Source organism: Ambystoma mexicanum, chromosome 12 (genome assembly GCF_040938575.1).
Source record: "Ambystoma mexicanum isolate Mex_15411 chromosome 12, UKY_AmexF1_1, whole genome shotgun sequence".
NCBI classification, from domain to species: domain Eukaryota; kingdom Metazoa; phylum Chordata; class Amphibia; order Caudata; family Ambystomatidae; genus Ambystoma; species Ambystoma mexicanum.
Genome location: NC_090936.1, coordinates 1,143,938,343 through 1,143,963,532, shown reverse-complemented (window position 1 = coordinate 1,143,963,532; position 25,190 = coordinate 1,143,938,343). Strand labels below are relative to the sequence as shown.

The 25,190-nt window shown below is 44.2% G+C and overlaps 1 protein-coding gene across 4 annotated transcripts in view; it reads right to left on the bottom strand.

The window, feature by feature from the left end:
• Positions 1 to 7,435: 7,435 nt before the first annotated feature.
• Positions 7,436 to 25,190, bottom strand: part of MDM1 (Mdm1 nuclear protein) — a 390,136-nt gene continuing 372,381 nt past the window's right edge. For 3 of the 4 annotated variants that reach the window (XM_069629725.1, XM_069629726.1, XM_069629727.1), the window contains one exon: positions 7,436 to 7,736. In XM_069629725.1, coding sequence (XP_069485826.1) covers positions 7,624 to 7,736 — 113 coding nt within the window. In that variant the 3' untranslated portion in view covers positions 7,436 to 7,623. The remainder of the gene's footprint in view (positions 7,737 to 25,190) is intronic. The other variant, XM_069629728.1, reaches the window with a different exon arrangement.

Genomic DNA, 25,190 nt, shown 5'->3' with positions numbered 1-25,190 from the left:
GCTATTGCTTATTTAACTGAAAAACGGAGTAAAGTACAGCATTTTATATAGATGGCTTTATTGGCCAGCAACAGCACTATAAAAGGACATGCTCATTTTCCCCCCTGAGAAAGTTGGTTTTAATGTATTAACAAAAAATTCCTCCATTTACACAACACCTTGAACGTCACTGAAACATTACAGAACAATAAAGCAACGTGTGAACTTATTTAGTTTCAAGACTGATTCTACACATACATTAGGATTCAATAAATAAAATACAGTAAAATGTGCCTATAGCTCATATTAGTACACACACAAAAAAACAATTTAAAATAACTTTAACAAATCAATTAAAAGTATTTATTACTTCAATCAAATGCCAGTTTGGCTCGGTATGCCATTAACTCAGCCCAGATGAGTTGCGTCACCACTTTCCCCAAATATTCTAGGATTGGAGTTTCTGATATAAAATGATAGCCCTCCTAGAATATTTGGGCAAATCATTTTAGGGCTCAGGAAAGAAAAAAGTCACCTGCCGACTGTTTCCCGGCGACATTATCACATGGAACCTCTCATCACTGTCAGACAAGACGGGCAGTGGGGGGTAAGTCCACTATTTCCAGTGCCACTGTGGAGACTAGGGTGAGACGGGGGTGTGTGGAGCAGTGAGAAAGCTTAAATCTCTGGCCTGACTTCTAAAGTGAGCATATTTACCCGTAAGAGTGTGATATTACTCGCAGAGATGGCAGTCTCTGCGTGGGACAGTGATGCTTAATTAAAAACGGACAGCCTGATCTTTCTTGTTTCTGAATTGATTAATACCGGAGACCAGTCTCTAAGCGCGGGACCAATATTCCAACCTGTGTGGCTCTGCTTTGCCTGGCTTCCAATACATTTCCCCTGAGCTATCCTCCTGGAATGTATAATTCTGTTCAATGGTGAACAGTGAGAACAAACACAGATTATTTGTTGCCGAATTTTAAAGTAACCATTACATGCATTATGACGTACAGGCATGTGTGTGGATTTAGTAGCGTTCATGGAAAGGAGGAAAGTCCCCTAAAAGAAATGTGCTCAGTGCAGTGGAAGCTTCTTTGCAGAACAGACCGGTGTGCATTGGGCAGCTGAAACTGGTCAGGTGCTGATTGCAGATCCCCTGGACATTCGGACTTGGACTCTCTGCTGCGACAGGCAACAAGGATGGCAACTGTAATTATTCTCTTTGGTGTGTTTGAGGCAGTGGAAACATGGCTGAGGTCACCAGCTCATGTCACAATGGGCAACAAAGAAAGCTGAATGCATTTTAATTGGGAAGGCATTGATTCTGGTTGGCCAGACCTCCCAACGGTGAAAGCCAATCAAACCTCTGCCTTACGCTTTATTATTATTTAGGGAGCCAATACCATTGAAAGGAGCTGCTAGAAAAGGTGCCACAATTGTTCTGACACAGCACAACAGAAGTGTGTAATTGTCTTAAGTAATAATTCAGCATTACATGGGCTTTTCTGTGAGGGCCAAGGGTCATTACCACCTGGTAATGTCTCATAGGGAAGGCATTATTGCTATTGAAATATTCGGCCCAATAAATGTGAAATGTTCTGTTTAAAGAGCAAGGAAAGTCAAAGGGGAAACACTGGAACAGATGCTTACACCAGACAGTATTGCCTGAAATGGATCAGCGAACATTCCAATGTTCTAAGTCCCACCCCAAACACAGCCAATAAAGCGATTAGCACCTCTTCATTCTTACAAATGGAAGAAAACCCTGGTTTTCAGTGGAAAAGGGCAAAAAAGATGAAAGGGTGAAAAGTTTAAATATTTTTATAAGGTTTTCAAAAATAACTGCAGCCCATTTGCTGTCTATGTCAGCGCACGATCTGGGTTTATACATCAGTTGGTACCCTTCTATCAAATCGAGGAGTTTTGGTTATTTTGTATATACAATTACTGCACTAGGTTACTGTATTATTAAGAGACACACTGTTTACATCTGTGATACTTGAAGAGGGAAAAGAAAAAGGCATTGAACAATATACTGCTTTCCAGGCTCGAATAGCCAACATATTGGCTAACCGCCACGTACAATGGGCATCACAAGGGTTTAGAACAAGACAGAGAAAACAGAGCGTCCTCGACGGACTGACTCAGCCATGCTGTACAAACACCATCTTGTGATTTACACAATATTGTTTTGGGGAAAATATTGTTCTCTGGCCCATTGCGACTGGAGAAATCAAAGGTAATATCATTTGAGAGAAATATGAGTGATACAGGAAGAGGACCCATAATGCCCTGTCGATGGGGTTTCAAGAGCTGGTTAAATATAAAAGTGTGCTAAAACAACAGCACTGACGTACACAGCAAGTCTCATCTTCATGCTCATGGTTACATGATTTGAAGTCAAATCAGAAAGAAATACCTAATCTAAAAAATAAAAGAAAACCTTAGATTTGTAGGAGTAGCCACAAAGCCATGGCATGCTGCTCTTTTGCATGAACATTTCACTAGGGATGTGCAGAACCAGAAAAAGAAATGTTCACAAAAAAGACAAGCATTTTTTTAAAATGTCCAAATATTCACACCACCAGCTGACAAATATAAAACCGACAACTATAACACACATTTTCAGCATTCAAATTACACACACACACACACACACACACACCCCGCCCCGCCCCCCCCCCCAATGGTAGACTGCCAAAACAGCAAGATTAGTCTATGTGTTTCCACTCATAGTTTTGAGCTAAAAGACATTTTGAACTGGAAGTAAACACATCTGCACAAATAGGTTTACACTCTAGGGAAGACTGTGACCCTAAGCACACAAGACAATACAAGCATTTTAACATCTTCTGTTTTGTCCCTTCATTTATGTCTAGTTAATTTGTCTCAGAATTGTTTTATTTAGGGTACCAGAGTTCACCCAAACACGCAATGGCAAGTAAGGTGAGCATGGCTGTTCTTAAAATGAGAAACATAAGACAAAAGAACACTGATAGCCGACATGGGTGCCTCTGGCTATATCACAGCATATCCAGAGCCGGTGGCAGTATTTTTTATATGTGAACATAAAAAAAACGACCATCACCAGCTATCCATATACTATGACACAGCAGAAGGTAAATCTTGACCCAAATGTGCTTAAGACCAAGACGTGGATGAGCTCCATACATTCCAGCAGAACACCAAGCAACTGACCAAATGGTCAATCGCCAAGGTCCCAAAACAATTGTATCAACAACAGTATCACAAATTAACATTTATCATCAAGGACGAGGCGCCAAATTAAGCTGATCGGATTTGGACCAAACAACAAATGTCTAAGGTGTAACTGGAGAGTCTTCAACTTAAAATAGATACCAGTTTTAAGGTGACTGCTTTTGATTAAGGATATAACTGCAGTAGTGTTTAACATTCTGTTAATTGAGGGGATTAGTCTAAACAAAAATCTTGCAATATTTCCATCTTATTTAATTTTTTTCCAAATAATTTGTAGTTTTCCTTAAAAAATTTCTTGTTGGAAAAAACAGTTCAACATCTTATAAGATATTTTTTTTCTGCCACTCTACATTCCAAAACTTGAAACAAAGTGCCTGGCTCTCTTAAATTAAGTACCTTCAGTAAAATGTTCCTTTTCAGAGTCAATACATTTTAAACATGTTCCCAGGTACCAGGCTGCAACTTCAGACTCTCTTCTTAACCTCTGGCAGTGCCAGGAACCATTGTATAGGTCTCAGGGTGACTACAGATACCAAGCAGCGCCAACCAAAAGTGATGACATTGCAGACTGCATATGGCCTGTTGTCTGTCTCCTTAGAGAGATTCTTACATAACCGAGGGGAAGTGGTGGGCAAACGATGAAGACTCGGCAGAAGAAAACAAATAGCAATCAAAACAAACAATACTGAATGTACATAAACATTTCTTCATATATGTATACCATTTTCTTGGCAGATTCTTCATTTTTCCTATAGCCACTGGAGCATATAAAACCTTTAGAAGGAAGGATCTGGATAGCAGATAGAGAATGTGTGTGCTAGTCTAAGATATGTTGAATGACTAACATTTCAAATAGGGTCTCTTGAGCATCCCAGTCAAAGAAACACTATTTTGACAAACTGTCAAGGAATGGCTAAGTAGATGGTTTAAAGAGTGCTTGAATACTAACGATAATGCTCTTCGGGCTGCTCTTCAGACTGCAGAATGAGAAGTAACCCCCTTGGAGGAGCCTTGCTTGCTGCTTCACAGCATGCAACGTGTCAAGCCACTGACCTTTGAGATACTGTCTGCTGGGCCACCGCCATGCCTTTGAAGGTTCCACCGTATACTATGACCAACTACTTATCCATGCAACACACCTGTCTGGGATATATAATGACTCCAATCCTGTTCACCGCCAACAAATGCATGGCAGTGAATGGACTTGTATCAGTAAAGGTCCAACACAAACCTTGATAAAAACAAAGGGTTAACATTAAGTGCCATGATGTCTGCCATAAACACTTTATAAGAAAAGTATCAATGGAGCCATTACTAGTGCCAAAACCTGAACCACAAGCTAGGCTTCTATTCATAAGACTGGCTCATATGAAATTCAAATCCCACTGAATTGGAGCACAGGAAACCTATTGATGAATCCCTTTGCAAGTCTGTTATTTCAGACAGCGGTACTTCTTCAGACTGGGTTTCAAATATACATTATACAGCCACAGGTCGTTGGAAATAACAAAATGGAGGCAAAGTACAAGCCTGGGACAAACAATACAGGTCCCAACAATGGCTGTGTGGCATATCCCTAGCTACAATATCTTGGACCTCTTGTGACATGTCTTGCACCGGATACCCAAACAATTCATAAGCTAAGCGGGTAATTGAAAACTGTCGGGATTCGTAGGTAGAAGGGTCACGCCACCATTTTCCACTACTATGCCTGAGAATCAACAGGTAAGAAAATGCTCTGCCATGCTGCTTCTGAGTTTCCTTAGCCATCTCAATGCTACCTACAAAGGTGGGACAGGTGGGAACGCACCTCTCTGCAGCAGTCGCTCCTCCTCAACACCTAGGCCATCATGGTGCTCCTCGTGTCACCTGACTCGCTAGACGCCGCGGCACCTCTCCTCTCCACTACCCGGTACAGCTGTACCCCTCGTCTGTGCCCTCTTTATCCTACCCCCGCTGTACATCTGTTCTGTTACTTCTGAAAGGCGTTCTGTTATGCATCTGAACTGTTATATACCTCTCTAAAGTGCCTCGTTATGTATCTGTACTGTTGTATACCTCTGTAAAACGCTCCGTTTCTTCTCGGAGCTAGGTCTGCGCTGAATAAATACAATAATAATAATAATATACCAATCTATAAGGTGGGTGTAACAAACCTTGCAGTGCTTCCTATGAAAGGAAATCCCTGGGAGAAAACTGGTGATATTTGTTACTACTGTAAATGGAAAAAAAGCTCAACTTGTGGAAACTCCAACATTGAGAAAAGGTGATCTACAATGTACTAGGCTTCAACACACTCATACAATATTGTCGGGGGGAGGTGGCGTTGGCTTAATTAAATAAGTCATTTACACACACACACACACACACACGTCGCTTTGGAGTTAAGGGAGGTAGCAGAACTGTGTGGTAGGATGGAGGGACCAGTGATGGGGGCTGTGGGGAAATGGGATAAGAGATCACAGCAGCACAACAGGGGCGAGTAAACCTCCTGCCCCCGATTAACAGTAATGGAAAGCATCATGCGCCAGATCCCAGGACTCTGCGAGGCAGAGGGTGTAGTGTTGGTGAAGGAATGTACGTTGACCTTTAGATACAAAGGTTGGCCTAATTTGTGGGTTTTGAAAACTATGTAACATGTGTTCAATGGAACATGTACATCATATTACAATAGGTTTTACGTCTGGTTTCTTGAGTCATAGAATTGGACAAGCTGCAGAGTGGACGGTAGCCTGACAGTCGCAAGAGCAATTTGGAAAATCCTTCCATGCAAGCATTACCTCGGTCAATGTGAATTTGGACGAATGATTGTACTACGTTTCTAAAGACGTGGTGGCAATAGAAGCCTCATTTTCTTATGGAGATATAATTGATAAGCGGCAGATTAGATTATTGATATATGGAGCAATTGAACAGAAGGAGGTCTTAATTTAGGGTTAAACTAAAAAATGTGCCCTGTTTGACAATGGACAGAGAGAGGATATGGGGACTTTCCTTCATCTTGCAATGCTGCCAGACTCTTCAACAGCATAGTAAGATTAGGCTTACAGTTGAGGCTCTGGGGACTTTCCCACTTGCCCCTCTACAGTTTCTTTCACTTGGTTACTTTCAGTCCCGTTCGTTCTGTCACTTGTTCCCTCACTCTTCCACTCTCTGGTCTCCTCGCAGTTTCACGACACAGCTCAATCCTTCACCCCAACGGCCCTCTTACCTTTCTGTCACATCTAACCTCCTACATAATAGGTTTTCTTTCTCTGCTCTCCTAACTCTCTTGGTATAATTCACAGTCAACATTCCAAAGCCAATGAATCTGCAGAGAAAATGGCATCCGTTAGAACACATATTTCAATCTTGGTTGTGTTGGATTGTGCGATGAAGAAGTTGGATACGTGCTTCATGAAAATGGTAATAAAATCCCTAGTTCCACAGCTAAAGCTTTTGAAGTGCTATCACGTAGTATTAGGAAATCTGTGCACGCTCTCCTACTTTGCAAAACACAAAGGTTTCCACTGTGGGTACATGCGCAATATCAACCTGAAACACAATGGAAACACAATGGTGAAGGTGTCTGCAGACACCATTTCATATTTCACAAATGAAAGTATAGTAGAAGCCGTAAACCACTGCACACTGCTGTCCTAATAACGCACAAGTCTTTCTAAGGGGCACCGTAGAAAGGGAACAAAAACAACAGCACTTGTGAAAAATAAAAATAAAAAAAATTGATTCTAAACATTTCCCCCTTTAGTTATAAATTGGTGATCTAGCTTTGAAAATTAAGGTCTTATAAAATGTTCACATTTTCAACATGGTTAAGTGACATTAATATTTTTTTACTTTCCTGGCTATCACACCCTTTGGTTTGCTTGGGACACTGACAGGATCCGATGCATGATTCTGGGATTGCCTTAGGACATAAGCGGAGATATTTTGTGAAATATAGTGCAATAACAATCCAGAATGCATTTCCTCGTTCTTCATTACATTCTGCACGATCTAAGCATTAGGGTACATCTATGTCTCCCTCCAGTTAAAATGGTGTGCAAGTTCAAATCGCCTGTAATGAGTCTGCAAATCCACACTACAACAGTGGTGCTAGTGTTCACATTATCTAATGGATTACAAATGTTCAGGAATATTGTGCTAGTTTAACCACAAAGTACTTCTAATTCTTTTCCCCCAAGCCTCTATTGAACCTCATACCCAAGCATTAAATAGAAAAATAGACGTGGCGTAGGATCCAAAATGATTTTAAGACCACATGAGCTGCTTAGTGAACATGATGGGTACAAAAAGGTGACCTGCCTTTAAGAAAATAGATCTGTATAAAAATACAAAAGGAATTTGACATTTTCATAAAACATGTTGACACTCAGCAGCGGGCTCCTTTTCAGATGGGACGTCACTGAAACGACGGACAGTTCATCTCTTGCCCCAGAAATGCTCTTTCCTTTTCTGGGCACGTTGCAGAGTCTGCACCGCTAGAGAGCTTGAGGCAGCTGACCGAGCCGAGATTTGGGACATTCGGTCATCATCTGGAAAGAAAATTAGGACACTTAATAATGAGCATCAGAACAGGTGATCTTATCTCTCTCTCTCTCACACACACACACTTTGCAACAGATACATGATAAACATTTTTATACCTAAAAATGGGCAGAGGCATTCAAATCACAGACACATTGACATAACCATCATGTGTAGTCCTCTAATAATATATTTAAGCTAATTTTTGGTTTAATATGAGCTCAAACAGATATTAAACATAGGATTGCTACCTTTGTTCAATGAAAAACCCATCTATTCTGATATAGGTCACCATCATGGGTGTGCCAAAAGACAATTCTTTCGAGAAGTAGTACGGAGAGATCATGGGGAGGGCAAGGCATGGGGGCAGCAAAGGCTTCTACGCACTTAACCACAGACGTGCCCAGATGTGTTTAACTCCTGTCCATCCTCTCTTGCAGCGATTCCGAAAGTGTCTTGCTCCTAGTAGAGTCCCTTCAAGGCAGAGCTAAAGATAGTAGAATGGACATTTCCTGCGCCAGAGTGTATATGCTGCCTTAGATACACCCATGTCCTTCCTCCTAGAGAAAAAACATCTTCCTGCACTTACCTTACCCCTCCCCCACACCCACCCCCCCCGAGCTTGCATTCAGCCCAAAGTTTTGGAATCCTCACAATGATATGCTGGTGAGGTGTGAAACTGTCACTTGGAATCACAGAAGGCCTTTCTGGGATTGGATGAAATCATCTAGTATTGGTTCTAAAGAGGTGAGGCTTTCCCAGCAAATTACCCTTTTATTTTTAGAACCAGTGCAAGAAACATTAATATGTTTATCTCTGGTAAAATTAAAGTTAGATTATTGTAATGATTAGTTATGCTTTATATGTTCAAATATGCTTTGTCTCTGTATGAGAACCCTGGGCATTTGTGATCCTTATCAATTTATATGTTACTCCTCCATTAGAAAATAATCATTTTTAAAAAAGGGTGGGGGATATGGCTACAAGCTTGTTTCTAATCATACTACAATATTATCCTTTGGCGAAAAGGTGCTTTACCTTTAGTTTTGCTTAGCAGTCAATGGATGGAGTGTTAGGAGAGTGCTACCAGGTATGAGAGAACAATGACGATACTAATGTGTTTTTACATGAGGAGACGAAATTGCTGGCAGGTGGTTTTGGGTCTTAACAGACTTTCATGATTACTTTTATACATTCCCTGGCCCATATCTTTTAGTACTAATAGGGTCAGAGGTGACAATAGGCATTGGTATAGCGTTTGACCATCTTTCTAGTGCAAACTACCTCGGTCAAAGAATGATGGGTCATCAAAAGACTCAAAACCATTAAGTAAGTTATGTTTCAGGTTTATTCTACAAAACAGGATAGATTCTCAAAGTAACAGTGAACATGGTCCAAAGGAAGCACAGGCAAGTGAGATTAATGTGCAAGCACTAGTCTAAGAAACCGGTGTCATTCTAATTCCACATTCTGTAGTCTACAACTGTTTGTGTTTAGGGTTCTATCACTCTGAGTGATTTATGCAAAGTCACTCACAATACATGGAGATGCTCGGGCACCACAATCCTTCTGTGATCATCGTGGCAGAAGGAAGCCCACCTGGGCTTTGTATGCGTGACATCCAGATGATAGTTTATTTCTTTCTCGTCGGCCCATGGTGGATTTTCAAACTGCCGTCACTACCGTCACAATGCTCATCCATCGGCGGTTAGATTGTGGGCATTCAGTGAGTCCTTCAAACTTGCTCTGATTATCAGCAAGCAAGTATTATTTGTTTGTCTTTGGTGGGCTTGCCTCGCCAAAAAGAGTTGAAACTATGGCTCCTGGCTAGTAATTTAGTTTATCTTGGTTCCTTTCTCGCTCTCTTTCCCCCTCTCTTTTCAAGGCTTTAAGCTTTTTGACCAAAAAAGGCTCTCCATTTCTCTGTGCTGGCTGCACCCCAGATCGGTACCCACTGCTTACACCATATGCCGGTCAGCACCATTTTTAGCTGTTATCCCTCTTAATCCCTCTTGCCCTGGCTTTTCAACCAATAACTGGCAACTCTTGCCAACTGCATTGCCATTTTCTGATCAAATTTCCAGTGCTACGCTGACGACACTCAACTCATTTTCAAGCTGCCCTCTGCCACCTCCTTTCCCTCTCTCATCTCTGATTGTCTTACTGCCATTCAAGATTGGTGTGCCGCCAATGATCTTTGTCTGAATGCCAGCAAGACGGAGATCCTCCTCATCGGCACACCTTCACCATCCTTTCCCCTCACTCTCTGGCCGGCCTCCCTTGGCCCTCATCCTACCGCCACCTGCGAGGCTAAGAACCTTGGGGTCATCTTTGACTCCACTCTTTCCTACTTCGCCCACATCTCTGAGGTCTCTAAAAAGTCAAATTTCCGACTGCACCTCCTCAGAGGTGCTCTGCCTTTCCCCTCCTTCCCCCAGAAGCTCATGGTATCTCAAGCTCTGGTTCTCTCTAGCTTGGACTATTGTAACAGCCTCTATCTAAATCTACCTGCCTCTACTCTCCGCCCTCTGCAACTAATCCAGAACAGGACTGCAAGACTTGTCCTTGGCCTCAAGCCCTGGAATCGTATCTCTCCAGCTCTGACATCTCTCCACTGGCTCCCAGTGGATGCAAGGATTAAATTCAAAACCCTCTGCATTGTCCACAAGGCTCTCTGAGGTCTCTAAAATGTCAAATTTCCGACTGCACCTCCTCAGAGGTACTCTGCCTTTCCCCTCCTTCCCCCAGAAGCTCATGGTATCTCAAACTCTGGTTCTCTCTAGCTTGGACTATTGTAACAGCCTCTATCTAAATCTATCTGCCTCTACTCTCCGCCCTCTGCAACTAATCCAGAACAGGACTGCGAGACTTGTCCTTGGCCTCAAGCCCTGGAATCGTATCTCCCCAGCTCTGAAATCTCTCCACTGGCTCCCAGTGGATGCAAGGATTAAATTCAAAACCCTCTGCATTGTCCACAAGGCTTTCTGGGGCCTGGGTCCAAAATACCTTCAGCTATCCCTCCGCAAATACCTCCCCTCTCAAGCTCTTCGCTCCTCTACCTCCAACTCACTCAGGGTCAGTCGTTTTTCTAAGAAACGAGCTGGGGGTAGATCTCTGTCTTCGGCTCGGGCCTCCCTCTGGAACAGCCTCCCTGCCACTCTAAAACGTGAGGTGAACCATCTCCGGTTCCGGAAGCACCTCAAGACCTTCCTCTTTTCTTCTGCCTTTGCTCCCTCTCTCCCCTGCTGATCTGTTCTCTCTTGGCACCGTGCACCTGGCCACCCTCTGTCTTTTGGGCCCAGGTACCTGCTCATCCTGCCACCCTCCCGCACTGCCTCCGGGCCACCCCTTGCACTGGGGTCTGTATCTGTACCCATACAGCCCCCCCCTTTTCTTCCTGCACTTATCAGACCTACCATGTCTGCTGCCTTAAACCTAGCACTTGCAAATTGCTGGCTGCATGACCACTGTTTGTTGCCTTTATTATTTATTTATTGTTAATTATCTGTTTCTCCTCTGCTTCTCACTTTCCACCTCTCCCCCTTCCATGCACTTTTCCCCTCCCCCCTCTCCCATGCCCTTGCGCGTTCTCAATGTCACTGGGCCTAGTAAGATCACTGTTTTGTTCTCCCCTGTTCCCCTCCCTTGCCTTGTCACGCTCTGAAACACTTGTGTACGAGCGCGATAGAAATCAAATATCAATCAATCAATCAATCAATGTGGCCATTGCCGATAGATTTTGCCTTGGATCGCTCTACCCACTTCCCCCTCCTCTCTGTCCTTCCTCTGTCTTTAATAAACACATTTCTCTCTACATGTTTTGCCTTCAAACTGCTCCATTGTTAACTATCCTTCTCCTTTCTGCTCCTCTGCCCATCCTTCAACTCTGTCTTCTGTCTTGCACTCCATCCATCATCCAACTCTCTGATATTACCCTCTTCCAATCTGCCCTTCTCACTGGCACGTCTTCTTTCTTTCTTCCTCCTCTCCTCTCAGATCTCCCCGTTTTCCAAGTCAGTCTTCGCCTGGCACCCTTTCTCTCTCCTCCTTCTTGACTCTCTAAACACACCCCCTACCTGCCCATCTCCTTCTAAAGTTCCTGACTGTGGGCCTTCATTACCCCCTTTTAAATCTGGGCTGATGATGGGATTGGCAGTGGAAACACAGGAATTGGATGGTGGCCCACCCTGTGCACATGTTTGCCTACTAATCTTCAAATTCTTTGTTGTGGCTCTGTGGGCTGAAACTACAAACTGGGGACATGCTCTCTTGCAATCAGATAGCCTTGTCCAGACCGCCTCATGATTCCGCAATGTTTTCCTCGGGTCCGTGTGAGTGTTGCTTGGTGTTAGGGCAGAAGTACATTTTGAGGGGTTCTGCAGTCTCATGTTATTGGACCCCTACTCACTCTTTATGTTTTGGGTTTTCTGTCATATTTTGGTGGTTTGAGGGATATCTGCAAAAGTCGCCCTGACACTACATCCCATATAACCTTACAGTGTATGGGATTTGGTCACATTTAAAGCACTCTCAGGAGTGTCCCCCATGCACTCCAGTTTTTCCTCTGGTTATTTTATCACTCACATTGGTTTTAGGGGTAGGCTGGTGTCAGCTAATATTTAGTTTTGGGTCCAGGAGAGGGGCAAGTCGATTTACCCCATTAATAGCTCAATTTAGCCCAATGTACCTTTAAGGTAGTCATTGGAGTACTTTTAAGTCCTACTCTAAGTTCAGGTGCTTCAAGGGCTTTTTTCGTTCAGGGAAACAATGTCTGTGTCTTTGTGAAACCAAGATGGCAGCCTCCATAATTCATTATACTTGTTCTTTTATAACATGATTAATACCAGAGATTGGTTTCTAAGGATGGGATTGGGATTCAAACCTGTGTTGCGCTGCATTGTCTTGCTTCCAAGACAAACGCTTTGCCCCTGAGCTATCCCCTTTCTCCCCATAGTAGTTTAAACTGGTATTCACCAGTTTCTGGCACTGGGCAGGCCGCTACACTTGCTGTGGGGGGGGAGGGGGCAGGGTGGCCTGGGTGTTTGCCAGTTTTTTAGGCCAATCTGATTGGCTGGCCGTCAAACCCTTTGTTTAAAATCTCCTAATGGGATACAGTGATTGAAGGGACATATAGAGTAAACCCTGTTCCTGAGCTCAGTGCTGCAACATTTTCGGAAGATGAGCGGGCCTGTTTGTCTGCTCTAGGTCTTTGGAACCAGAAGCATTGTAGCCGATTTAGGACCCAGTCTGGCCATACTGGTGGGACTGGTGTCTCTTGCCTGTGCTTCAGTTTGCATTTTCACATTCTGGGAGTCCTTCATAGGTCTTCATAGTCCTGCTGCTGGTCCTCCTCACATGCATGGGTTAGATCTTCTATTCTGGGACCATTTCCCAGGCCGTTTTATCAGATTTGACTGCAGTTTCCCACCAGGATCTGCTGCCATGGTTTAGGAATCTGCTTGTATGGGGCAGATTGGTAGCCGCCATGTTGTCCTGCCATACGGGCCAATTTTACTGTTGTGCTATCTACCTTTGCCTGGTGAGCCACTGGGGTCTGTCGTGATCGGGTCCTCCGTCATCCAGGAGCCTTCTCTTTCACTGATTTCACTTCTGGATGGTGTGTCCCACTCCTGTGAAGGGTGAGTGTTCTTCTTTTGGGCTGTTAGTGTCCTGATTGCATCAGGGTGCACGCCTCTGGGTGACCAGATTCTTCATTTTGCTACTTAAAAGCAAGGCTTTACTTACCAGGTTACTCTGCATTCCTGGAACAGTGTTTTTAGGATTTGTAAGTACTATCTTCTGGGCCCTTGTTTGATGGGTTATTCAAGATACTCAACCTAAGGAGTACCCATGGTCTGAGGTCGCCAGGTCCTACAGGTCCCCTTCTAATGCATTTGCTGTTTGATTAACATTGGGGGCTGAATCCTGCTATGCTTCTCTGATCCTGAGGCTGCTGGGTCGTGATCTCCACTGGATCTCTTCTTCTGGGCCCCCATTGGTGTTCCCCGTGGTGAGCTGCATTCTTTTGGGTCCCTGTGGGGAGGAACTGGAACTTACCTGGCTTTTCCTTATAACTGCAGGTCAGCCTTGTTATTTCCGACAGGGCTTTCTTGAACTTCTACAAGTGAAACTGCAAGGTGTTTACCTGGACTGTAGCATTTTTCTAGCATTTCCCCAGGGCCCTAGAGATCTTCACAAAACTTCGGCTTTTCAGAGAATTGTGTCAATTTTGTAGGTATTTTTAAATCTATGTATTGCAATCCTTCAAAGGATATGGGATACATTACTCACCGTAATCGTATTTCTGATGCTTGTATCTGCTTATACTCATATGCTGTGCATAGGCCGACATCTAGTGGAAGCTGCAGAGTATTACAGTTGTTGTTTTCGAAATTCGAAAAAGGGATGTCGACAGGGCGGGCCGGTAATACCATCCCTAGTGCGACGTCCACTGTACCCATGGTCCTTCACGCATCGAGGTCCCTCAGATTGTTTTTTACCACCATCGTAGACCGATGCTATTTCGTGGAGTTCTCCTTTCGGCATAATGCCATTGATTTATACAAATTAGAGATAGTTTCATAGTGACTATTTCCCTCCTTGTTTTCTAATATGTCCTTCTATGCCTAGGGGCTTTCTTCCAAGCATCCTAGACTTTGGCAGTCCTTCCATCTGAGTTGGCCAGGAAGGCTGTTGGGTTCTACACCTATAACTGAGTTATATGCATATGTATTGTGTACAATACTTTATTTAGGATGTAGTAGGAACCAGTGATAAGTTATGTATGGTACCCTTGGATTCGGAATGGTAACCATTACTCTGTGTAATGTTGTCTGGGTCATTAACTCGCCTCTGGAATGCTATATGTATTGTGTCTGTCATCAGGAATGGGGCTTACATTTTAAGTTAAAGAGTTAAGTTAGGTCATAACTGGCCATTTATTGTTTTCCTTATACACTGCTCTTCACTTGTATTCTGTGTAACTTGAGTACTGATTATTACCAGCATTCATATTTTATGCGTGACCTTAAATAAAGTGTACATTTTGTCAGTAAACCAGTGTAGTGTATTCTTATGTGGTGTTGATTGTGATTAATTGTAGCTCCCTGCAAGCCTTTCCTCGCTCCCTCCCTCCCAAAGTTAAGCCTGACTGCTCGGCTACGCTTACCATTGGATAGTCTGGTCTGTCCTTCATGGTGACACACTGTCCGGGTTCCCCGTACCTATTTGGCTAGGAAGAGGGTGAGGCTGGTGAAGGCTGGGGTGAGCCATGGGAAAGGTATGGTGTAGTGAGTCTTTTGTATCTATTCAGGAGCCCAGAGTTCTCGCAGTGTAAGACGGAGAAGGAGACACACATCCCTTATTGGCTGGGTGTCAACTGTGTGGTGGTTTGGAACCTTGCTCAGAATTCCAAACTGCCTTTCATTCATCCAGAGCAGGTCACAGTATAAGGAGCTCCTGAGAATGTAACTACAGAAGATCATCTAAAAGAAATCTAGTGTCCAGTCCGTGAGGTAGCAGGTTTAAGATCAACAGCAGGAAGCTTGAGATAAGTGTGACACCAAAGAACTTTAATATTGTACAAAGGTTTGACAAGTTATCAGTGCAGTGAGCAGAAGAATCAGTTTTTATGTTATATGGCTGTTCTGTGTGTTCAGAGATTTACTAGAAATATTTCTTAAAGGTTGCAACTACAACATGTTAAATGAACCTTTATCTTTATTGAAAAGTACTGCGTGCAAGTTAGTGCAAGTTAGTGCAAGTCAGACTAACCAAGAGCACCTCACAAGGTAACTAACGAATACTCTGCGCGTGGCGTTTGAGGAAACTAAACTAATCTGTGAGGTTTTGACAAGTAGTTTACTATTTGTTTCTTCTTGAGTCAAGCGGTCATAGTTTGTGGAAGCGTGGATTGCATAGCAGACATTGCAGTTACATTGGAGGAAAGGATCTAGTGATCTCTCTTCCTTACGCGTGTCTTTCTGGAATTCGGGCGGAGGAGGTTTTGGGAGCTGAGCTACGCAGTAATTAAAATATGTTGTAGATCCGCTGGGGCCAAGAGTATCTCAGGAAATACAGTTCGGGGGGGATCCGGAATGGCCAAGTGTATTTCAGTTATTACTTCTGTCAGGGATATGTTGGGCTGAAGCAAGTATCATCTTTCCGACGTAAAGTGTGTTTGCAGTTAGGCGCCTCTCTCGTAGAGTTAGAAATCGAGTGCATCTCCAATTCATCAAAGGAAGAGTAATTTCAAATTTGTGCAAGTAAGATCCGGGGGGAGGAATCAAAGATAAGTTAGAGTACAGTCTACAGTCAGTTTTATAACTAACAGAACTATGAAGTTGGGACCATAAGGCATTAGCTCTCAGCTTTTAAAGACTATTCACAATTTATTTTCTACATTTTAAGAAGAAATAAGAAACATTTGTTCCAGAAGAACTGAAGAATCTGTGAAGTAAAATAATCTCTTCATCACAGTTTTTTTAGAGACTTTCAGCTATCAGGTACAGGGATTTTAGGGAGGGTTTTCTGATATTGAATAGTAGAAATAGGAAAGGACAAGTACTAATGATTGCATTTTTTCATTTGTAGGTCTGAGGATCCATAACAATTGATATAATTGAAAATCAGACAAGGGAGACAAGAAGAGACCCGACTTTGGTATTTTATCCACTTCCCCTTCGCCTTGGGCACAAAGCAGTTGTTTATTTAACTGCTGTTGTTTATTTAACTGTTTGGTGAGCAGGGTTAGGGGGGCTGGAGGGCTAGCATCCACTCCTGCAGGATATTCTGGCTGGGACCCGACACACACTGTTTTACTATTAGATTACATCATTACACTGCCCTCAGCAGAGATTTTTGCGAATATCTGCCTAACACGTGGCTTGCCTGTACAGCTAACTGGGTTTTCTGTCTACCCCTGGCTCCCTGCGTGCGCCTTGCTGTAGAGAATACCTGGTATGATTGCGATTGTGGTTCGTGTTCATCATGCACTTTTATAATCTACACCTCCATCATCCTGTGTTGCACTCATGGTTTTAGCTTGAAGATCACAATTATTTTCTTCAGTGTCTGAGTGTTTTATTGTATGCATGCACTACAGAAATGCAATTTTTTAATTTGGTAATTTTGGATAGTAAAATAATGAATGGTACCTTATCAGAGTTTTCAGTAATGATAAAGATGGAATAAATAGCTAATAATTTAAGACTTACCACTTGTATTAGGACAAACAATACACATCAAGACCTACAATACATACACATCTGAGGCACATACAAGAAAACACGAGTAAGGAGGAAAGAAACAAAACCACCAAAAAATGACAGTAACTTCAGACTTTATCATGAAGTACACAAATGATTTATTTGTGTGTTTGAGGCTTGCTTATTTCGCCAAGTATGTGTACCATGGACTGAGGCCAAATCCTAAGGAAAGTGCCATCGCAACATGCAAGAAGGTTAATGTGTACACATGAAACACTTTTTAATTTGTAAAATTGTCTATCAGAGAACAAAACCACATGGCCTACATATATCAGTGAACAAAAAAAAGTGGGCCAGATATGTGATGTCATTGGTGATGTCATCAATGACATTTATGATGTCATCTTTGATATCTTGGGTGTTAGTCTTAGCAGTGCACGAAGGTAGTGCGATTTATGCTTGTTTGGCGTACCATAACGGGAGAAATTTGTGTGTTTTTGTTAGTGCAACTTAACCATAATGTCCCTTTAACAAAGTTCTTTCAGTGAATTTCATAGGTTTTTACTAGTGCCCCTTTAATCTGCTACAAGTCTGTTATATAATGCTCGCCCCCAATATGTCAGATATGAAGTCCGCGGACAGCGCGGTAGTACATGGACATCGGGCAGCATTTAAAATGCTCAGAATCATAGGGGAGATCCAAAAATAGATATACCCAGCAACCAACAAACAGATGCACCTGAAATCACAACTAATGTTTACAACATGCAAATATACCTTTTTGAACAAACACGTTTTCTATATAACACACATTACAATGGAATGCACCAATCACAAACCATAAGTGTACACTTCATATAATCTCCTCACTACAATTCTGCGTACAGATTAAGCAACACCATGTGCTTATTGGACAACACATTATTATTAAATAGTAAGTGCATTGTATGTATTTCTCTTATTAGCTTTTATTACATGAACATGTGTTATGAAACATAAGCCCTTTTTTTCTCACAGAAATGGCAAGCACACTTGAATGGTTAGAGGAGAAATTCCCAAACGAAGAAATGTGCGACGATAACATCTCCAATGGTATACACTAGCTATTTGAATGTAAACAAATAATGTATTTTTTACACACCTTACTAAAATAATAATGTCCATTTCTCTTGCAGTTGTATGGGAGGATTAGTCCAGGAGACCTCCATCCCCTTTATCCCCCCCCCCGGTGAAGTCCATGGCTCGTCAGGGGTCCCCCCTGCCACCAGGGCCCAGGTGGTGGGTGGGCCACTGGCTGAAGACATTGACCAAACCTGCTGAATTTAGCTAGGCCTTGGAAACCATTTTGTGAAATAAAGATGGTTTAAGCCCTGTGCACCACAGCGCGGCCCCCACCCTTGGAGAGTTTCAATTATCCCTGTGGCCGCACCTCTCTGGCAGATCCACTGAGAGCCCGTTTCCACGAACAGACGGACATGAGCTAGTCTTAGATACCAACACTGTAACATTTCACCTTCCGCAGTGTATCGCTGTTTCCAGTATGACCCGGCCAGCAGGACCGGGGTGGAAAAGAACTGTAAAATGGTCCCCTGACAAAAGCAGAGTCCCCAAATACTAATGAGCAAACCACCTGTGATGAAACTTTTCTCTCCACAACCTCTCTGACTAAAAACCTGTAACCTCCATAAGAATGGCAGAATGTGTGCTTATATAACATTAGGGTTGAAGCACCCACATTCCTGTAGCTATGCACAAACAGTAAAAGTGTCCTGGGGGTTTTTCATGTTTTGTGTTCTACCAAGAAGCCTGCACCCCAAGGTCCCATGCCATAACTGAACCAATGCTGCTAGAGTGCAAGGGAAGACAAATGCAACCCAATTGGGAGCTCACGTAAGGGGTGCATGAAAATGCACCATATGTATTTCCAAGCTCACCATGTGTCACTGCCGTCAGTCTTATTGGCGGGTTGTTCCTGCGCGCTCCACCAACCTTACTACTACCTCACTTACCGCACATGTATAGACATGTAACAAAATGCTGTGGTTGTTAAATACTTAGCGTATAAGTAAATATGTTCGAATTGGCCATATGGATGGCACCAGCAATGTCAAAAACGTGAGCCTTAAAAAGACTCAATGAGTATTGTATATAATGTGAATGTTTATGTCTCTTCCACCTAAATCTGCAACACACGAGGAAAATACCTTTGTGAAGCACATGCAAGGCCATTCCCCCTCCCCCCAGTGAAGCCTGCCAGATGAAAAAGCAGAGGCCTGTGCTGCTCTGCTCCACCTCCCCCAATTCGGCTGGAGCCGCTTCAAACATTCACATTCCCCCGCAGCGCCCAAGGCCTCGGCCTGCCACCTGAATTATTTACAACCCAGCAGTAAACCCCGGCCTAAAAACACAGATCCAAAGGCACCCTTTCTTAGGCTCCACGACCCACCAGCTCACCTTAGGTTAATGGCCCCTGTAAAATTAGGACACCCAATATTATGGCAACACTGCAGGAACACATCCATAATGACTTCTAACAAGACATGATAACACGGACCGCCTGTCCCATGCCCTGAGACCCAACCTCGCGACCTCTGGTCAACAGGACGATAGTAACCATGTATTGATGTATTGCCAAAAGACCCCACTCTAGGCGCATTCCTCCTGTGTTGCATTAACCTGTAGAGTAACCTATTGGAAGATTTACCAGGGAAGATAATATTGCAATGTTGAATGACTGCGGTGTGCGTGGCCCTAGGGCAGAAAGCCAGGAAAGACATTCATCACTGACACTGGTCACGGTTGGCACAACAACACCGTCCGGATGAGCCCTGCTGACCTGCCAGGCCCAGCCCAACCCACGAGGGTAACCAGTGACGTCCTCCAGCCACGGCAAACCACATCGCAGCAACACCTATAGTTAGTCGCCGCCACCCAATCCCCACGAACTTGTGCCCCCTATAGCATGTAGGTTCTTATGACACATTCTGTAAATATATACGCCTGTCTTTGCTATTGTCAGACAGAGCGCTCTCGGAGTTTGCAGAGTTCTTTGCATGCCCTATTCTGATAAACTCCCATTTAAGCTCACCCGGACTTTGTCCTGGCCTTATTCCCATCCTGGGAGAGTCCATTATTGTCTCTCATTGTGGGGAGGATCGTGCTATTTGGGGGACGCTCGCCTTCAGTGGTGACCCCGAAAGCATGATTATTATTTTTCTCCTAACATATATATATATCCCTACTGTCCCCTTTGGCACGAAAATCTCCGGTCGAAAAGGGATACGCATGGTGCGCCGGCTCCGGAAGGCTGCCCGCCAACGGCGACCGGTATGCTCAGAAGTGCGCACTCAACAGAGAGAGGGTACGGGATCCCGGTTGAAAAATCCCCTTTGAGTACCGCTCGCTGACCGTTGAGCGTACGGCAACACTGCCTGGACGGACCCAGTTTCGGAGCCTCTCGGTTCAAGACGGGCACGTGAGTATTGAGTGCGAGCGACCATAAAGGGAGTAGGGGAGGAAATATAAGACAGGGAACGAGGCTGGTTGAAAGGGGACACTTTGGGTCTACTAAGGACCACTCTAAACTTTCTTCACTTTTTCTTTGCATATGGCCATTAGGATTAAGAGGTGAACAGAGATAAAGAGGCGGGAACCTAGCTCTGTGAAGGGGTAGAAGGCGGCGCCGCATAGTGCTATCTTGACTAGTACTGGGAATATATGAAGAAGTGGAAAATGAGATAAAGGTGTCTGGTAAAGGAAGACACAGAGAATACATTAGTGACTGCTATTTTTTCTATTCTTCTCTCTGGGTACGGGGAAAAAACAGGGTTAGTACAAACAAAGAGATAATATAGGTAGAAAGACAAGTTTATATCAAAACTAGAAGACGAATACATATCAGAGCAAAACGGAAAGGGACAGCTGGCAAGGGAGGAAAGGGAAGACAAACTGGGCTATGAATAGAGTGTTGCCTATGAGTGTGTAAGCATCGTATGTGTCAGAACATATTTGTTATAATAAATGTGTAAAGGTGGTCAGAAATGCATAATTATGGTATGGTTATGGTAAGTGTGACCAGAAGAAATATCACAAAGAAGAGTGTAATGTGGTAAAGTGAGTGTTTATTTCTCTGATTTGTCGGGTAAAATTGCTGAAGTAATTGATAGTTTGCTCTTGTATGTGCCCCCTAACGTGTATAGAACAGAGGCTATACGCAGCCATTTCTCATACTGTACAGGTGGCGGAGAACCACAAAGGTTCCCACGCTCAGTAAGACACAAATACGTAGACTCATATGGTGATACATCTATATTAAGATATATACAGATATACGTCCGTATCGAGTAACCACGAAGTATGGGGGCAGAAACACCCTTATCGCATATTTGCAAGAGTCTACCTGGGTACGCTGAACGTATTAAGAAATATCATGATCAATGGATCACAGAGCTGAAGGGAGAAGGATTGCCTCAGATATGGCCCGAAGGGGGATCATTTGACAAGAGTGTCCAAGATATGGTAGCTACATGCATTTGTTTGAAATACAAGGGGAAGCAGCTACACAATAGGAGAGAAATATTAGACCTATGGAGACTGTTTGAAGAAATACCCCCGCCCAAGAAAAGGGAATTAGGTACTGATCTGCCATCTACCGCTGACAATCCATTACTGTTACCAAAAGATGACAAGGTGTTGCCAGAGGGGGAGCCACCGGCAGAGGCAACTAGGTTGTACCCAATACTAAATAAGCCAGTGCCCGCAGAAGGATACAGTGACCCAACATATGTACCCCCAACAACGACCACTACCACTCAAGGGCCGACAGCACCCCCACCATATGAGAGTCATAGAGAGCGAGACCAGGTAAGTACACCAATGGTGAACATAGAGAAATTAACAGGAGACCTAGAGTACAGGCACTCTATAGCCAAAGACGAGCTCTCGAGAATAAAAAGCATATGTGAGCGGACTGCACTCAATACTGCTGGGTCAGAGCCTGCATCAAGAGCGCAGAGTGAGAATAAAATAATTGAAGAGGGGTGGAAAAAAGGAGAGATATTATTTAGAATACAAGAAGAACCGGCCCGAATAATTGAACTAGAGGGAGGAGAGGGGTGCACGGATGATGAGATAAGGACTACAGGAGGTAGAGAGGAGCTACTGTGTGATATAGGAGAAGATTTAGAAGAAAGTGAAAGGCTAAGTATGGCAATGGGAGGGGGAAGCGAGGGGTTGGATGGCGCATGTTCAGGGAGAACAATGGACCAAGAGTGGACAGGTCGACTAAGGAATAGGTTGGGGAAAATGGCGCCCTGGGAAAAAACGGAATGAAGACGAGTGCAGATACACCGACAAAGGGGAGGTTACAACTCCCACTAATACACAGGGGAGGAGGGAGGCCAAATTACATACCCTGGGCTCAGATGGACAAGGCCAATTTGTTAAAGTTATTGCCCCCGCTATCAGGAGGGGCAAGCAAGTGAATATATGCATTCGAGAAACACACAGCCGGGGTACCTCTAGCAATAGGTGATGTGAAGAGTTTGCTAGTATCAGCAGTTGGGGATCAAGCTGACAGAGTATGGGTAAAGGCTGGCTTCCCAGGAGTAACATTAGACTGCGATCGCCACGATGGCGCCTCTTTCAACACAGTACGTGCCAGGGTGTGGGACGCCTTACGGGAGACGTTTCCAGATACCCCAGATTTGCAGTCAGTAATGCAATGTACAATGAATGACGGGGAAGATGCTATGGATTAAATTTTTCGGGTCCAAGAGATGTGGAGAGCCGAAACGGGCACGCCCTAGTATCAATCACCATCATTATTCTACTTCATAATAAAGAGGGGGCTCCCAAAAGAGGTGCAAAAAGCACTTGACAAAATAGCAGGTATTGAAGCAAAAGGATGGCCCGAAATACAGAGCATAATAGTTCATCACTGTAAACGAATAAAAGAGAGGGAAAAGGAGATAGCGCAGAGGAGATTGGCAGACGAGGCAAAACTAGTACAAACAAAGCTGGTGAAGGTCGCTGCAGCAGTAGCCGCACTCCCACACAGCAGGGAGGGAGATGAGGAGGAGGAGGGGCTGGTAGCAATACAAGGGAGGATGGCAACGAGTTGGGCAGGAGCAGGGCAACGGCAGTGGAACGAGCAGGAGCAGAGTGGAGGTTCGCAGTGGCAAGAGTGGGCCCCTCGAGGGGGACGAGGTGGGTACAGGGGTCGAAGAGGGGGTGGAGAAGGGTACGGGGGAATGGGAGGAAATGGATGGCAAGGTCCAAGAGGTGCGCAGGGAAGCTGTTGGAACTGCGGGAGGTGGGGGCACTTCTCCAGAGAGTGTAGGAGCAGAACAAACAACGGATTCCCAGAGACAGAACACTATGGCCACCCCCACCCGGGAAGCCCATATGGTCTCCCAATGGGGCAACAACAACGAGAACCAGAGCAGGGGTACACTGAGCAAAGGCAGGGACATCACTACAGAACACAGAATCACCCACAGAACAACGACACTATGCACTACACACCAGGCAACCGTTTCGCAACGACAGCAAATGGAGCCCCAGCACCAGCCCCCTATAGTGGTGTATCAGTAGTTTCAGGGAGTGTATTCAACCGGGGGGGGCAATGAGACACCCAGCATAGGACAGCCCACAGAGAACACTTGCGTGTCCTGTTCTATCTACAACCTACGATGCAGCAGAGGAACCATTGGGAGGGGCGCAGATAGGAGACAAGCAGTTCATATTCATGGTGGATTCGGGAGCGGAGAAATCATGCATTAGGGAGGGCCGGTTTCCGTTATCTAACCGGAAGTTAGAGACGCAGGGGTTCTCTGGGGCTGTAATTGAAGTTCCTTACACAGAAGCTTTGGATGTGACAGTGGGGGGTAAAATGGTAAAAACACCCTTACTGTATTATGAACAATCGCCAATAAACTTGCTCGGGAGGGACCTTCTTAGCAAGCTCAACATGACAATATCATTCACAGAAAGAGGAATAGTGTGTTCGACACCAGGAATATGCCCATTACGTGTAATGCTGGTAGTACAGGCTCAAACAACTGCTCCGGAAATACGTGGCCTGCCAGTGGACGAAAGAATGTTCATTGAAGGTTTAAAAGCACTGGCCCAAGTAGTTCCTGAGCTAAAAAAGCTAGAGTGGAGAATACCCGCAGAATTTGTCTTCCGCCCAATAGTGCACCCAGACATAGCACCAGGGTCAGTGGTATCCTTAGACTTGCATGCTGTACAGGTATCAGCAAAAAGGATTGCAGTGATTGGGATAGACATAGATGGGTGTGAATGGCGTACTGTACTGTGCACCAACGCCAACATTGCCCTACGGGACTTGTCTGATGAGGATCTCTTTTCTGATTCAGAAAATGATGGCGAAATAATAATGGAAATAGCAATGCCCTGTGACATTTTGATTCAGACAAGACAAATTCCCGTCCAATTGATGGCAGTGGTGGGATCGCCAGCGTCGTTTTTTGATGATGACATGCAACTGGTGCCGAACAATTTGTGGACAACAGGCCCCCATGATGTGGGGTTGTTGCATGGAGTGACACCAGTGGTAATAAAGCTCAAACAAGGGGCAATTTTGCCCCGGGTGAAACGATATCCATTGTCCCGTGAAGCCGAGGAAGGGATAAAAGAGACAATAAATGCACTGCTAGCACAGGGGATAATAGTGCCTTCAAACTCCCCATGTAACACCTGTATCTACCCGATCAAAAAAGCAAAGGGAGGGTCGTGGAGGATGATCCAGGATTTACGCCCCCTAAATGACGTCATACAGAAAGAGTTCCTTCTGGTCCCGAACCCTGCTTCAATATTGTGCAGCATTCCAAAAAACGGCATCACATTTCACAGTGGTCGATTTGAAAAACGCATTCTTCTCAATCCCCTTGGCAGAAGAAAGCAGGTACCTGACAGCATTCACATTGGGTGGAAAGAGATACGAACATTGCAGATTACCACAGGGATACTGTGAAAGCCCAAGCATATTCAACCGCATACTACACGAAGACATGGGTAATTTATCAGTGGAAAGCACGATCATTCAGTACGTAGACGATTTACTCGTCTGCGCGCAGAATGAAGAGATGTGCAGAAAAGACTCAGTAACACTTCTAACGCTGCTGGCGAATAAAGGGTACAAGGTGGACAAGGGAAAGCTACAATACTGCCGGACAGAGGTGTTGTACCTGGGACAGCTGATATCAAGAGACGGAAAAAGAATAATCCCTGACA